We start from the raw sequence: 16,434 nt of genomic DNA on the forward strand, positions 1-16,434 counted from the left end.
TGAGCCCTACATATTTCACACTATCCGTTGATTTTAGTCGGTGTGATGTCTGGGGAGTGTCAGTGTAAGTCTTTATGGTCACAGGCTGACTGGAGACCATGATCGTGTTCAGTAGGGCACAACATTTTACAGCCAGAAAAAAAAACGTGTTATTGGACAAATTCATGTAGAACCTCCTTGTTCCCACTAAACACAACCAATACTTACTTGTGGCTGTGAACACACAACATACTCAGTGCTCAATGTATTTTTTATTTGTGTTTTTTACTGCACACCCCCACAGAACACTTCATCCTCTAAAGCTAGAGTTGGGAGCACAGACTGTTGAGCTTTTTGGAAGGTTGTGGTGAAGTGCACTGCACTCCTTGAGGGGTTTAAGACACTTTGGGGCCTTGCAGACTCTTGGCCTTTCTAACCACTGTCTGTGTCATTTCTACTCAATGTCACACTGGAGACAAACCACCTAGTTTCAGTTCACTGCACAGAAAGAGGACAAGAACATCATATTAGATGATTTAGAGGTTGAGCAGTTAACATTATAACAGAAGTCACGTTGTATATGTGGAGTATCTCTTTGCCAGGGGGAAATCTAGCTACATGAGCTCTTGGCCAACCTCCTTTAATAACAAATGACATTTCTCTAGTTCATTTAGATTCATAAGGGACTATTTCCGACGTTATGCAACAACCTTATTTCAAATGCCATATGGTCCCGGCATATCCCAAATGATTAATGAATGGATGCGACATCTTGCCGCCGTCACTCGTTTTCACAGCATATGGTCAAAGCCATGCTAAAGACACGTCAACATGTAGTTCACTTCAGCTTCATCCCAATCTGTTCCATTGATATAAAACCGAGAACATGGCCATTGAGCCTGAGTCTCTAAATCCGGGAATCCTCATTGGTCTGTTGTTGCAGCACTACTATGCAGTATGTCATCCTCGCGTACATGAAGCGCCTTGGAGTGAAAGTCAAAGAGCCACGGGGCCTAGAGTTCAAAAGGGTCCGCCTGAACTTCCTCCCCAAGATCAAGGTATGAGCCTACCCTTACACTGAACCCTGCGCTAACCTAGCTCAGTTAGCCATCACCCACTCTGCTATATCTCTCTTACTGACTGATCATGGGATGTCTGTGATCAACAGAAGAGCGTCAAGACCGAGAAGGAGGGAGGGGAGGAGAAGGTGAAACGAACCAGGTTTCCCAGCATCCTCGGACCTCCGCGCCGGCCCAGCCGCGTCGACCCCACGTCCAGTGAGTCTGTCTGCGTTATAAACAACACTGGCTTTCATTTAGTCATTTAAGATGATAAACATCAGTGACCAACACTAGTATACTATAGGTCTCCCAATTTACTGAACCCCTGGAGAGGCATTTGTATTGGTAGATGGTTATCATTACCCACATATCACCCACATTCAAAACAAATCATTGTGTTACTACTGAAAAAAGGAGGAGCAACAGAAAAGTAAATAGATCCTATAGTATTGACTCCTGCTACACCTCTGTGTGTCTGTCTGTATGTGTGCTTCCTGCCTGTCTCTCCGACTGATTGTCTGCCTGTCTTGTCTGTGTGAGCAGTCGGCAAGGCCATGGATCTCAACAAGCCGCGGCCCCAGAAGCAGCTGTCCCAGCCCTGCCTGGGGGCCGTGGAGCACCTGGAGGCGGGTCGCCTGACGGCCAGTCAATCCAGCGAGGGCTCAGAGCTCACACATTCCTCCAATACTAACGCCACCTCGCCAACCAACAGCACCACCAACAGCCACGCCTCAGACGGAGGCAGCAGAGACTCTGAGTTTGGTGCGACCCTGAACTACCACATACTGTACAAGATTCTAGCTAGTACATACCTACTAAACTCTCTAGCTAGCACAATTCCCACATACTGAATTCTAAACCAAGTACCCTAGTCTCTAGACCACATACTATATCAAGCGCAAGCAACGCAAGAACAATCATGCTCCCCATAGTGTTTGAGGAGCACGGTTTGTCTGCCGCGCTCTATAAATTCCTGAATCTCGACATCTCTGTAACTTTGTATTTGATTATATGTCCTAATTGTTAGCGGTCAATATTACCTATTATTTTTAGGTCATTGTAGCTGTAGTAGAGCTGGGCGAAACAGTGCATTTGGAAAGAATTCAGACCCCTTCCCTTTTTCCAAATGTTACATTACCGCCTTATTCTAAAATTGATTCAATCATTTTTTTCTTCAATCTACACACTGTACTCCATATTGACAAAGCAGAAACAGGTTTTTAGAAATGTTTGCAAATGTATTACAAATTAAAAAAAACATTCCTTATTTATATAACTATTCAGACCATTTGCTATGAGACTCGAAATTCCGCTCAGGTGCATCCTGTTTCCATTGATCATCCTTGAGATGTTTCTTCAGCTTGATTGGCGTCTGTGGTAAATTCAATTAATTTGACATGATTTGGAAAGGCACACACCTGTCTATATAAGATCCCACAGTTGACAGTGCATGTCAGTGCAAAAACCAAGCCATGAGGTCTAAGAAATTGTCCGTGGAGCTCCGAGACAGGATTGTGTCGGCACATCTGGGGAAGTGTACCAACAAACGTCTGTAGAATTGAAGGTCCCCAAGAACACGGTGGCCCCCACCATTCTTAAATGAAAGACGTTTGGAACTACCTATACTCTTCCCAGAGCTGGCCGCCCGACCAAACTGAGCAATCTGGGGAGAACGGCCTTGGGTCAGGGAGGTGACCAAGAACCCGATGGTCACTCTGACAGAGCTCTAGAGTTCCTCTGTGGAGATGGGAGAACCTTCTAGAAGGACAACCATCTCTGCAGCACTCCACCAATCAGGCCTTTATGGTAGAGTGGCCAGGCGGAAGCCATTTTTTGGCCCGAATGCCAAGCGTCACGTCTGGAGGAAACCTGGCACCATCCCTACAGTAAAGCATGGGGGTGGCAGCATCATGCTGAAGGAATGTTTTTCAGCAGCAGGGAGACTAGTCAGGAAAGATGAACGCAGCAAAGTACAGAGAGATCATTGATGAAAACCTGCTTCAGAGCAGGAAGGAAGGTTAACCTTCCAACAGGTCAACCACCCTAAGCACACAGCCAAGACAACGCAGGAGTGGTTTGGGACACGTCTCTGAATGTCCTTGAGTGGCCCAGCCAAAACATGGACTTGAACCCAATCGAACATCTCTGGAGAAACCAGAAAATAGCTGTGCATCGACACTCCCCATCCAACCTGACAGAGCTTGAGAGGATCTACAGAGAAGAATGGGATAAACTCCCCAAAATGCAGGTGTGCCAAGCTTGTAGCATCATACCCTTGAAGACTGAAGGCTGTAATTTTGCTTTGTCATTATGGGGTATTGTGTGTAGATTGATGAGGGGGAAAAACATTAAATAATACATTTTCGAATAAGGACAAAGAATAAAGTCAAGGGGTCTGAATATTTTCCGAATGCACTGTATGTACCAAAATGGAGTTCTCGGATCCACTCCACAGCGCATCAAAACTATACTACACTACAGCCTACTCCGGTTGTAAAGTGGTGCCATGAACTGAATATTAAGAGAAATGCATAATATATTCACAGGAAGTTATGACTCTGTAACTAGAACAGTAGTTGCTTTGAAAACTGTCTTTTCCCCGCAATAGCAATTTTGCGCAACGGTCATATTCTTGTGTTTCTCAGAATGCCTCTCTACATTCTCCATGTGCTGCCTGTCCCAGCGAAACAGGGACAGGCAGATGCTTTCATATCAAGAGTCAATGCATTGGCTATTACTGTCGACCAAATAGAGGTTTTAGAACAATCTACAGAAACGTTGTGTAGCAAAATCACTGAAAATTACAGCTAAATGTTTCAATAAGAGGAAGGCAATTTTCGGTTTATCCATCCCTGCTCTAAGCTGTAGTAATGGTCTTCCCACCTGGCCTGAAAGTTGTACAATGTAACTGATCTCTCTGTCTCTCTGTCTCTCTCCTCAGTTCTGACCCCGAACTCTGCCTTCCTCAAACTGAGCGAGGGTCTTGGAGACCTGGACAGTCTACAGTACACTCCAAACACACACTTTGACTATAGCCTGAGCCCATACAGCCTGGACCAGCTGCAGGAGGAGGACAGGGAGAGCAGGTAAGATGGACCCCAAGCAGGCGAAAGCGTAGGGCTTATGGGCCCAGTCAAGAGTAGTGCACTAGAGAGGGAATAGGGTGCCATTTAGATTTTTATTTATTTATCTACCCTCCTATATATAACATGTAATTCCATCCCAGTTGATACAACTGTTTTTTCCAGTCAGCCGTTGACATATTTTTTTTTTTATCCCTATTGTGCACATTTTTTAGTTGTTGTTTCATGCAGGCGGAGAACATCTTGATGAGTATGTGAAGCGTTGTCATTCAGGCCTCGTAGTTTATAGTATCCTCTTGTTACAGGATCCTTGAAGGAACACCCAAGTCTATCAGAAGGTGAGTATTTTCTGTTTTCTTTTTGACTTGACCTACTCAAATTTCTGATAAAGACAATGGTCAGATAGTTTTTAGTTAGTCTCCTAAACCTCTTCGGTCAAAATGTGGACTACCTTTTATCAAAAGTGATGTAGGCTATGGTTAGAAACAGTATGAGTTTTTAGATATTTCCTAACATCTTTTGTTATATTTCTTGACTACATTTCTTAGTCGGTGTATTTTTCAATGTTGTAACCAGTGTCTTAACTGCTGCTGCCCATCTCCCAGGTTGGATGGCCTTGGTTCTACGGAGGTGCAGAGTGAAGACGACCAAGGAGGCACGGACTCTGAGCACGACCCTCTCAACTGGCAGCAGCTGGTGGGACGTGAGGTCCTGGCTGGACTCGGGGCCCACGAGATCAAGAGACAGGAAGTCATTAACGGTAACTTCCTGTTCGAACTGTAACCCAGTCACCGTAATATAAGTAAATAAGGCCCATGTAACCTGACCAGGAAAAACTCTGGGCCCTAATGTTTGGCTTTGCATGATTAGGAAAAACCCAAGGCCCTGCACATACTGTATGTCTGTGTTAGTTATTCATTTTTTTAGTAGGCAGTTTATTGTTCAAAAGGAATAATTACTGTTGACCCCTTACACAAGTGGGAATTGGCCTGTATGGATAGGGCTAAAATGAAACATTTCTTACAGAAGAAATATGGAAAGCATATGCTGGTATGTATGGTAGCAATCAAAAGGGAACCGTTTGGAGATCATGAAAACATTATTAGACTGAAGGTGAGGATAAAACCGATAATCTGACACAAGACTGAATCCAAACGTTACACTGTTGATTTTATGAGAATTTTATAGTTACTGTACTTTCGCCGCATTTGTTAATTAAAAAAAACGGAAAATAATCTGGATACAGTCAGTAACAAGAATATTCATGGTAAATGTGGGCTAGGTTCAACATAAGACAAAAAAATGACATGGGTTTGAGTGAGAAGTCTAACTTGGTGTCTCCAAGTGGCTACACACCTCTCCAAAGTGTGAACCGGTCCTATGTCATTTCAACTCAATGAATAGTCTTCAACTTTAAGGTGCCATTTTGAGCTTTCCTCAATGTGCCGTTGAGGAACTACAGCAAGCAGACGTGTAGTTGTTTTGTTTGGAACACAGCCCTGCGTCCCCGCCTTTACACAATTACTGTTGTTGTTTAGTCATTCCAAACACGGTCCATTATAAAATGCAATCTAGTCAGGTCGGCATCATTTGAAAGCATGTTGTATTGTCAACATGGCTAGCTAAATTACAAATTACAATCTTAGTGTTAGGCTTTCACAAGTCAATTCAGAGATGCAGATTGTCATTTTGGGACGCATAAAATAGAGTGCATTCAATTAAGTCTGAGGAAATCCACCAGAAATATAAATTTATGACGCCATGTCATCTTGTGACTGTACATCAAGCGCAGTGATCATAAATGTTGGCACTGTAATATTAAATTAGTTTTATGATATGGAAATATGAAGTGCCCATTTGGACTAACGGGTGCTTGGCTTGCTTGTATGACATCAAAGTGGTATTTATTATAATCCTCTATCTCATCTTTCAAAATATATCAAGCCCCCTTGATTTAACAGTATTTCCCTCACTCCGACGACAAAAAAATGTTTCCACGGTAGCGAGTGGGATGGGATCAACTTCTTGTCGCTATTGTGTTCAAGTTCAGAACCGCTGTCAGTAAAAAACCTGCGTTGTGATGCGGAGACCCTGAGCTCTGACGTCACGTATAGCATGTTACTGTACAGCCACTGCGTTCCAATTTTGGCGCTTATCGGTGTCCAAATCTGCTATTTTTAACCCATATATGGGTATGAGTGTAAAGAGTTAAAAAAGTGCACTGAACAGACATTCACTAACAGTGTAGGGTGTGGTAACCACTGCAAACTTTATTAATTTGTCACTTTCACAAATGCGTCTTTCCTAGTAGGAACCTGGGCCAAAACCCCCGAAGAACAAGCTGAAATAACCATTTTCGTTATCACTGTTTATCGCTTATTTGTGATTGCCTAATTGTAGTCATTTATCGGTCTACAATAGTGATGAGCGCTGTGGGTCTGTGTCTACAGAGCTGTTCTACACTGAGAGGGCCCACCTGCGGATGCTCAAAGTGCTGGACAACATCTTCTACCAGAAGCTCACCAGAGAGGCCATACTGCCTCCTGCCGACATCAAGAACATCTTCACCAACCTGGGAGACATTGTTCAACTGCATGGTACTTGCACGCGTGGACATAAGCACACACACACACACACACACACACACAAACAGGAATGTACATGCTCAACCACAAACATGTACACATACACACACATTTCCCACTTTGATACACACACACACAGAGACACAATGTCAGAATGACCCTCTTACATTCCCTTTCATTTTTCAGTTTTGATATCTGAGCAAATGGCAACAATCCGGAAGAGGAACGAGACGTCCGTAATCGACCAAATAGGAGACGACTTGCTGTCCTGGGTGAGTACAGCTCTTTTCTTTTTCTTTTCAAGCCTTTTCCCCAACGGAATAGGATTCATGTAATATTTGTGTTGTTGGTGGAGAGAAGTCTTTCTCTCTCTCTCTCACACAAACCACGAAAGCTGTGCCGTTGCCTGAAATTGCTTTTCACTGTGGAATAAACACCCACTTTCTTTTATGGGATTGCTTATCTTTTTAATTGGCAATGAACTGGAGGGTAAAGATGGTTGCTGTGTTTTGCGGAATGGAAGTAAAATTGTTAAACGATAGTGTGGCACAGATGGACTGGCAGAACCCATCCACTAACCTGGTCCCAGATCTACACGTGCTTTAGCAAAAACCCCTCTGTCTATACATGTTTAATAACAATTATTTTGGATTTATAAAGCGCTTTTCCAAATGCTCAAAGTGCTTACATAGAAAGGGGAAACTCGCCTTAACCACCGCCAGTGTGAAGCACCCGCTCAAGTGGTGCACGGCAACCAGTCGTGCCAGAACGCTCACCACACATCAGCTATCACAGGCGGAGACAACCATGAGAACCAACATAAAGCTATGACAGCAATGATAGTCAGAGGGAATTGGCTAAAGCATGTAGAGGCAGATTTAGACCCCCCCCCCCCCCCCATCGATCTGTCACTGTGCCACCACACATGCAAGGACCAAGGGCTTGGCGGCAGGGAGTTGCCATGGCGACTGACCCCGATTCGCCTGGCTCGCCTGTGTTGTTTTCCAGTTCAGCGGGGGCGAGGAGGAGAAGATCAAGCAGGCGGTGGGCACGTTCTGCAGCAACCAGCCCTTTGCTCTGGAGCTCATCAAGAGCAGGCAGAAGAAGGACTCGCGCTTCACCTCCTTCATGCAGGTAAGTGGAGGAATGGAGGAGAGAAGAGGAGGAGATATGGACAGGGGGAGGGCAGCGCAGGTACTGGAGTGCAGACACGGGGCAATTGGGCACTGCCTGTTACTTGAGGTTTAGGTCAGGTATTTGACTATGTAATCAACTTCTGCAGATTGTACAATGTATATGACAGGGAATTGGGATGTTTGAGGGAAGCTTGTGTAGTTCAATGATAGCATTTGAAAATTATTTGTTCAAATCCATTTTAAGTCAATTTAAACGTTAACGAAAGTTGTAGAAAGTAACCATTCAAGATGTAGCTCTGTCAAAGCCACAGTCACTGGTGGGCGAAGTGTGTATATATATATGAACGAAAAGGATACATCGTGCCTGTTTTGTTGCTCTTTTCATCATTCCTGCGGCCTTCTGACCTGACTTCACTGTGCGTTTGCAGGAGGCTGAGAGTAACCGACTGTGTCGAAGACTCCAACTGAAGGACATCATTCCCGTGGAGATGCAGAGGCTCACCAAGTACCCTCTCCTACTGGAAAACATCGCCAAGTACACAGGTAGACCACACACACACACTCCTATACCTCGTCCACTCTACTAAGCCAAGCTGCACTGTACTGGGCTGACTACACACCCACAATACTTGCTGGAACCGTGCTAGTACAAGAATGTGAAAATACATACAAATAAATGTATTTAACGAGGCAAGTTGGTTAAGAACAAATTCTTATTTTACAATGACGGCTTATCCTGGCCAAACCTTCCCCTAATCAGGACGACACTGGGCCGATTGTGAGCCGCCCTGTGAGCCAGCACAGTACGGGTTGGTTGTGTTTGGCATGATTAATGTAAAAAGTATACTTGACTCTGACAATGAGGTGATGGCACTGGGCTCGAAGTGGACTGGGCCATCACAGTGATGCAGGTCAGCGCGCTTACAGCAGCGTTAATGATAGCAGTGTCCTTCCACTGTGGTGCCCCAGTGACCACCCTTTCTCTCTGTGTGTGTGTGTCTCAGTGCGCCTGTGTGTCTCAGTGCGCCTGTGTGTGTATGCGCGCCTCTGTGTGTTAGGAGCTGCCAGCCCGGCTCAAATTAAATCTGTGCTCTCGGTTAAACTGAGATGATTATTTTGGCATTTTCCAAAGTCGGTAATGCACATTTTGGGAGATGTTCTCGCATTATTTGAGTCCCATCATTTTTAATCTTGGCTCTGGTTTATTTCTCCCTCGCGGAAATAAAATGCACTAAACATAAAGTAGAACCAGCTGTTAAGGAATGTTAATGACCTCTACTTGGTCTTCATTTCCGAATATGATCGGCTGCTAATGGGTGCAGGAAAATATCAATTTGCTGTGCAGTACCCCACAGAGGTGTTTTTTTTCTGTTTTTCCTCCACAGAATCTTCATCACCCTTTCTCTCTTGTAATTTCATTTCAGATGACACCATGGAGAAGGACAAGGTAAAGAAGGCAGGCGACTGCTGCAGGAAGATTCTCAACCACGTCAACCAAGCGGTGAAGGAGTCTGAAAACAAACAAGTAGGTGTGATTTTTAGCGTCATCTGGGAACGGCAGAAAGCACAGCCTATCCCCTTGGTCTCCCACATCTCCCCTGTCTCATTTCACCCCTGTTCTGCCGAGAAGGCTTCTCAGCCACTCTGAAATCTGTCCTCCCACTGTTCCTCTTAGAGCCAGCAGAGATGATGGCAGGTGATTTATTGCAGGGAGAATATGGGGTTTGTGTCTCTTGGTTAGTCTAATACTGCCTGTAGCAGCAGAGCATCCAGCTTACGGCTGTTTTTCTGTGTACCTATCTTTCTTTTTTTCTCCCTCTCTTGTTCGCTTTCTTTTGCTCTCTTTTTCTCTTTCTCTGTCTTTCTTTCTCTCTCTCTTTCTTTCCACAGAGGCTGGAGGACTACCAGAGGCGGCTAGACCTCTCGTCTCTGAAGCAGACGGAGAACCCCATGATTACAGAGCTCAAGGTGAGGCGATCTATAAAGCATTTGTCAAAGTGTATTAGTCTGTAGACTACCCACAATTGACTTGAAGCAACATTTTTGCTTCAGTTTCTGCGAGGGAGCCACTGCAGTTATTAAAAGGGGGACGTTTTTTGTTTAAATGTCAGCTGGTAGTGCTTGAAACTAGACTAGGTCATGCCGCTCCATTCTTTGGCGTGGAAGAGTACCTGTTTCCAAAGTGAAAGCTAATGGGGATCTGACTAAACAAATAAACCCAGCTAATCTGACCTTTGACCTTAACTCCGTCCACACTCAGAACCTGGACTTGACCAAGAAGAAGATGATCCACGAGGGACCACTGTCATGGAAGGTCAACAAGGACAAGACTATTGGTACGCCTACGACTTCATCAGGCGTTTATGTGGATAAGTAGGGCCAGGAGGATTTTCCTGACCAATGTGATCCAACCAGGGGAAACTCTTGGCCCTAGTTGTACACTACAACTGCAGACGGGGCCCGAACTAATTCCATGTCAGGTCATGTGGTTAGGAAAAACTCCTGGCCCCTAAGACAAACCATATGATGTAATGGGAGAAATCACAAAACAAACACGATTGTCGCCTAATGAGATATAATAGTAATATAATTGTGACGTCTATATCCATTGAAGTGTTCTATGTAATTCTGTGGCTAAATCCCCTCTTCTGGTCTCAGAGCTGTACACCCTGCTCTTGGAGGACATCCTGGTGCTGCTGCAGAAGCAGGACGAGCGGCTCGTCCTCAAGTGCCACAGCAAAAACCTGTCGGGCACCGCCGACACCAAGCACATCTTCAGCCCCATCATCAAGCTCAACGCGGTGCTGGTGCGCTCTGTGGCCACAGGTGAGTTACCATATAGATGCAATCATACTATTAGTTTCCCTGACAAAGATGGCCGCCCTGTAGTCATGCTACCATGGAATGCCAATAACCATTCTAGTGTTCTATTGAAATCTGTTTGTTAGATCCAACCTTGTTAACACAATGACACCCTATCCCCCTATATAGTCCAACTTTTACCAGAGTCTTATGTGGCAGCCCTATGTGACTGTGGTCAAAAGTAGTGGATTAAATGGGGAATAGGGTGTGATTAGAGACGCAGCCAGGAGTCTGACCCTGTTTTCCTGCTATTCCTTTTCCCAACAGACAACAAGTCGTTCTTTGTTCTCTCAATGTCGGACAACGGGGCACAGATCTACGAGCTGATGGCCCAGACCGTATCAGAGCAGAGAATGTGAGTCCTCCTGACACTGTGGTTTAGTCAATATAACCCCTACTTAAAAAAAAACATTTAATTCACCCTAGGTAGAAGTTGCCCCTAACCACTGATACAGGATCAGATGTTTTTCTCACCTGTCTTAATGGTTACGGTTAGCAATGCTGTTAGGCTTATCTGGTCCTAGGTCTGAGGTCAGGGACACTTTTTTTTATTTTTTAATCCACAGTCTACTCGCATCTGTCTGCCTGTGAATTGTTATCCTCCCTCCACCAGGTGGCAGCGGCAGATCACCCAGAGAGCGGACGCCATGAAAGTGAAGCCGCACAGCGGCATCCACTTACCTCGAACGGAGTACGTTCCTCCTCTCAGTATAAAACGTCTTTTGGTTTTATTCATCCGCAAATGTATATCATGATGACCATGACCTTGCTTCTCCTGATACTGACTCTGCGTTCTCTCCCACCGTGTCAGTGTGGAGATCATCGCTGCAGACGTAGCCCGACTCGGTAAGGACCCGGACCGCATCTCCTCTGGAAGCAGCCAGTCTATAGGTAACTGAACTAGCACCTCACCTCTCCCGTGTTCCCCCGTCTAGAGTGATCAGTGTATTTAAGAACTTTTCAGTAGCAGTTAGCGACATTGCGTTATATGCAGTGGAGGCTGATATCGCTTTAGAATCGAGGACGGGCTTATTTCAATTGTTGGAATGGAATGTATGAAACTGACTTGATGTGTTTGATACCTTTCCATGTATTCCATTCCAGCTAATACGTTCCACCCTCCACCAGTAACACGCTCCAGTAGTATCTAGATTGTCCTTGTTATCTCCCCAGATAAAGAGTGCAGCGCTGCCTCTGGTGGCGTGATGCAGACCTCTCTCCCAGATGCCAAGTCCTTTCTAGGACTCAAGCCCGAAGAGGAGGAGCCCAGCCGGGAGGAGGGGCTTTACGAGGACCCGGACCTTGCAGATAGGCTGCCCTTCCGCATGGCCGTAGACGGGTTCAGCGAATCGGACGGGCTGGGCTTCAGTCCTTCTAGGGCTGACGATGCCTTAAAGACATGTGAGTGAAAGGACATCTACCTCAATCATCAAGACTTTTCTAGCCAGGAAAACCAGTTAGTTAGAGTTATATGAACCCGGTCAGGCCGGTTGGTCAGGGATAGCGCTCCGCCCCAAAACATACATTACATATATAGATTTTATTTGGTGGGGAATCAATTAATTTAGAATCACACAGACTCCTCCATTGGTCTAACCGTATCTGTCCCCTCTCTCCTCTAGTGTCGGCGCTGAAGCAGGTCCTGGTGACCCAGCTCATGTCGCAGGAGGACGGCGAGCGTGCTGGGCGCTCCTCCTCGGGGGGTGGGCGTCTTCTCAGGACCACGTCCCTGAGGACCCCCGTGGACAGCCGTGCCCGGGTGGCTGTGCAGAAAGGCTCCGGGATGTGCACCCAGGCCAGCCACCCTGAGGACCCGGCTCAGGACCTGGTGTCAGGGGACACGGGTTTCTTTGAGTCCCCCGAGGATTATGGTGAGCTTGCGGTCGTGTATGAGTGAGCAAGAGATTAAACATTTTTGTTTTAGCTCAGCACCAACACACCTGATTCAACCAACCAATCTCCCAGTGTTAAATAAGGAGAGTGTTAGTGCCGGAGAAGAACAGAAATAGGCACCCCTGTCACCTTTGGGTTCCCCATTATTAAAGAATCCCGTGCTAGATAACTCTAGGTTTGAGGACCTCCAGTGCGTAGGTGTGCTGAAAATCAGGGACTCCGCTTGATCATGCTCATTGGGGCGGCAGGGTAGCCTAGTGGTTAGAGCGTTGGACTAGTAACCGAAAGGTTGCAAGTTCAAATCCCCGAGCTGACAAGGTACAAATCTGTCGTTCTGCCCTTGAACAGGCAGTTAAACCCAGTTAATCCTAGGCTGTCATTGAAAATAAGAATTTGTTCTTAACTGACTTGCCTAGTTAAATAAAGTTTTTATTTTATTTTAATTAGGGCACCTTGTAGCAAACGTTTTGCGACGGAAAACAAAAACAAGCGTTTTTTTATCTCGTTTTTTTCCCCCTATGGACAAGTTGTTTTAATCCGTTTTCATCCCTTTGGTGCCTATTGAGTTGGGCCCTGTTGTTGCGTTTCCCAGCAGGGTACCTGGTCCTGGAGGGCTACGGGGGCTCGGGGGAGAGCAGCACGGACGATGACCTCCAGGCCACCGGGAAGCAGCTGAGCGCCTCGCGGGGCTGCGGGGCAGGAGACTCTGGGATCAGCCTGAGGTTCTCCTCTGCCTCACAGGCAGGTAGCATCTCCAGCTTCAGCCGACAGGTCCTGTCCCACCTCCGCAATCTGCAGACCAACCTCAACCACCTCAAGGTACGCACACGTGGGTGGGTGGGATAGTTGGTTGGTTGGTTTGTGACTGACTGACTGGTTGATTGGTTGACTGACTGGATGATTTGCTTACTGAAGGGTTGGTTGGTTGACTAACTTTTGTGACTGACTGGTTGGTTTGTTGGTTGGTTGACTGGTTGGTTGGTTGGTTGGTTGGTTGACTGGTGTATTGTTTGAATGACTGCTGGGTGGGTGGGTTACTGACTAGGTGACCGGTTGGTTGACTGACTGACTGACTGACTGGCTGGTTGACTGTCTGACTGGTTGGTTGGGGGGGGGGGGGGGGGTCTAAGCTAACATGGAATTGTTTTAAGATGGTCATACCAAGGATCATTTAGCTATAAGGATAATTTGATACCCTTAAGGTATCAAAAACAAAATATGGAACATTGAATTTGGCATTACTGCTATTAGCCGTTGAAATGTATTGAATAACAGATTCACTACATGGAACAACAGATGGTGGCAAAGAAAATCTAAATTAAGTTTGTTGTAAAGTGTCTGTCCTATATCTGAGACTTCAGGAAACTATTTAAATGTTGTTTTTTTTTACATGTTATTTATCCTCTTATTTTAGACACTAAACTATCTCCATATATACTTCAATTTATTTTACTGGTACCGTGGACCTTCAGACGAGTCTGAGGCTTGTGGGCGTCCTAGAGCACCTCACCTTTCAATAGAGTGGTCATAATCATTTTATAGGCCAAACTTTTCGGATGCTGGAGACGTTTTGTGAGAACGATTTTCGGGATGTCTCACAGTCTGACAAACACCACTCTAGCTCTGCCACCTTTCGCCGCAGATGCAGAAGGGCGATATCGGCGGATGCGGTTGATTTAAGATGCAGCCCATGAAACATCTCTAGTTTAAACAGACAGATTTTTGGTGGAGATTTGTGTATTATGTTATTATGTCCACGGGACAGTGAAATTGTAGGATAAGGGTTAATTAGTAACGTTGATTTTACGCCCATGCGTATCAAATCTGATTGCCGACTGTTCCCTGCTTGTCTGTTTTCTATCAGGAGGTAGAGGCCAAGTATCACAGTCTACTACGCCAGAGGCCGGCCAGGTCATCGACGGACACGGACATCAACAAAGGTAACATGGGTCTAGTCTTTCTGTGTTTATTAGAAAACCCATGAGCATGTGAGACGTGACAGCTGAGTTATTGTTTAAGGTCTGACTGCCCTGGTCCTTTCTGTTATTATCTTGTTTCTAGATAAAAGATAGTCGTGGAACGTCAGCCCCTTCCCCTCCCAGGCCTCTGCATCAGGCCGTAAGGGAGACGGTGAAGATGGAAGGGTTGATTTCTTGCCTCCCTGCTGTCTCATTGACCTGGATGTCCTCTTAGCTTGTCCATTCAACTGCTGAGTACCCTCTTCCTCCTCCCACCGTGGTTCTCCCCGAGAGACTGAGCATGAGCGAGAGACAGTTTGAGGAAGGGGGGGTTTCCTTTGGATTTCTCCTCCCGCACCTCTCCGTCAGCACAAGGCAATCAGGGAAGAGGGACTGTCCCGAATCCAGCCCCCCCCACCACCCCCACCCCTGCGTGTCCCCACCCCAATTGCTGTGGGTCGCCCTGTCTCCCCTCCCATTTCTCTCTACTCCTTGTCATCCCTGCAAGAAGGAGAACTGCACCAAAATGTACAAAGCCATGTGTTTAGGATATATATTAAACACAAAAAGAAGCGACAACTGAAAGGAACATTTTAAGATAATGTATTATGTGTTTTTGTTTTTTTATCCCATGATGTATTTATTTTCTCTCTTGTGGTTTCCCATGTTGCTTGCATGTTTTTTTTGTGGGCTGTTTCGACCTCCTTTTAGGCTGCTCCACCCATATCACACTATCCTATCCTTAATGAACATGAATAATACGAGTGGGTATAGAGTCACATTTTGCGTGGAGCCCTCATAGGATGGTGTTTAAGCAGCATGGAAAAGTCAGGGGCTCTGTCCTGGTCCTCAGTGTATTTTTTACAACTGGTCTAAAACTCATCCCTTCTACTTCTGTTGGTAATCATGTCTGGTTTCCCCTCCCTGTGCCCGCCCATGCTACTGCTGATGTGCCAGTGATCTGACAATTCTAGCTGATAATGTCATAAAATTCACACACAAACTATCAAGTTGGAAGGTTATGCATAACTTTAATTAAAAAAAAATGCCATGACACATTTCTCAACCTAAACACGGTTTATTCATTTAGTCCTGTTCTCTTGGTGATAGACTTGAAATGTTCTCACGTTCCCTTACTTCTAACCCTGTAGATATATCACTAAAACTATTTGATTAACAAGGAGACAAGATGGGACAGAAAGAAACGCCAAGTTACTTGGACTGCAGGGCGTACTGCCCTGTGGCTGTGGGAGTTGTTTCAGCACTGTTTTCCGTCAGAGTGAGATAACAATTGGAGGACAATGGAGTTAGCCTACTCATGAAATGTAGCCATCACAGTAAGTGTACAGCCCTTTTCACTACAGTTTTGCTCAATACTGACCAATCAGGTTAGGTAGGTGAACAAAATAATGCAGCCTATGAGTTTGACCATGCAGGAACATGTCCCATACACAGTAGTTTTCTATTTCTCAGATTTCAACTTGTTTTGTTGTACTGTTACATGGAATGGATTCAGCAATACCATGACTTAATTAATCAATAACAAGGCAATTAGGTTGTCCCTTTCCTCTTATATGAAGATGCAGTCACCTGACAAATGCCAGTAGGGGGCAGGCTTTTACCATCTACCAGATAGACAGACATAAGGAGGACCCACCCTGAAACCTGCAGTGACATCAGTTGTCTCCGTCTGAAACAAGGTGTTCTTTTGCTGCTGGATGTGTATCTAGTCTATCATTATATGATTCAGCTCAAACTATCAAATTACATTTTTTTTCCTTCAGGCATCTGTCTGAAAGCTCAGTTACTGTCTGGAAGGTTGATAGCTAAATATACCGGAGAGAAATGCCATTGCTTTGCAGTAACAGGGTACAATG

The 16,434-nt window shown here is 45.4% G+C and overlaps 1 protein-coding gene across 9 annotated transcripts in view; it reads left to right on the plus strand.

Annotated features, from left to right (window-relative positions):
* LOC110507382 (rho guanine nucleotide exchange factor 12) overlaps window positions 1-15,629 on the plus strand; it is a 68,415-nt gene extending 52,786 nt beyond the window's left edge. For all 9 annotated transcript variants that reach the window (XM_036965128.1, XM_021587338.2, XM_036965126.1 and 6 more), the window contains 22 exons: window positions 923-1,037; window positions 1,148-1,256; window positions 1,584-1,802; window positions 3,982-4,126; window positions 4,429-4,461; window positions 4,729-4,883; window positions 6,574-6,720; window positions 6,895-6,980; window positions 7,717-7,842; window positions 8,273-8,387; window positions 9,269-9,369; window positions 9,735-9,812; window positions 10,105-10,180; window positions 10,503-10,670; window positions 10,974-11,061; window positions 11,320-11,397; window positions 11,518-11,597; window positions 11,880-12,107; window positions 12,329-12,577; window positions 13,192-13,418; window positions 14,464-14,539; window positions 14,661-15,629. In XM_036965128.1, the coding sequence (XP_036821023.1) occupies window positions 923-1,037; window positions 1,148-1,256; window positions 1,584-1,802; window positions 3,982-4,126; window positions 4,429-4,461; window positions 4,729-4,883; window positions 6,574-6,720; window positions 6,895-6,980; window positions 7,717-7,842; window positions 8,273-8,387; window positions 9,269-9,369; window positions 9,735-9,812; window positions 10,105-10,180; window positions 10,503-10,670; window positions 10,974-11,061; window positions 11,320-11,397; window positions 11,518-11,597; window positions 11,880-12,107; window positions 12,329-12,577; window positions 13,192-13,418; window positions 14,464-14,539; window positions 14,661-14,671 (2,710 nt within the window). In that variant the 3' untranslated portion in view covers window positions 14,672-15,629. The remainder of the gene's footprint in view (window positions 1-922; window positions 1,038-1,147; window positions 1,257-1,583; window positions 1,803-3,981; window positions 4,127-4,428; window positions 4,462-4,728; window positions 4,884-6,573; window positions 6,721-6,894; window positions 6,981-7,716; window positions 7,843-8,272; window positions 8,388-9,268; window positions 9,370-9,734; window positions 9,813-10,104; window positions 10,181-10,502; window positions 10,671-10,973; window positions 11,062-11,319; window positions 11,398-11,517; window positions 11,598-11,879; window positions 12,108-12,328; window positions 12,578-13,191; window positions 13,419-14,463; window positions 14,540-14,660) is intronic.
* Window positions 15,630-16,434: the final 805 nt, after the last annotated feature.

The sequence above is a fragment of the Oncorhynchus mykiss genome, chromosome 27 (genome assembly GCF_013265735.2).
Source record: "Oncorhynchus mykiss isolate Arlee chromosome 27, USDA_OmykA_1.1, whole genome shotgun sequence".
Lineage (NCBI taxonomy): Eukaryota > Metazoa > Chordata > Actinopteri > Salmoniformes > Salmonidae > Oncorhynchus > Oncorhynchus mykiss.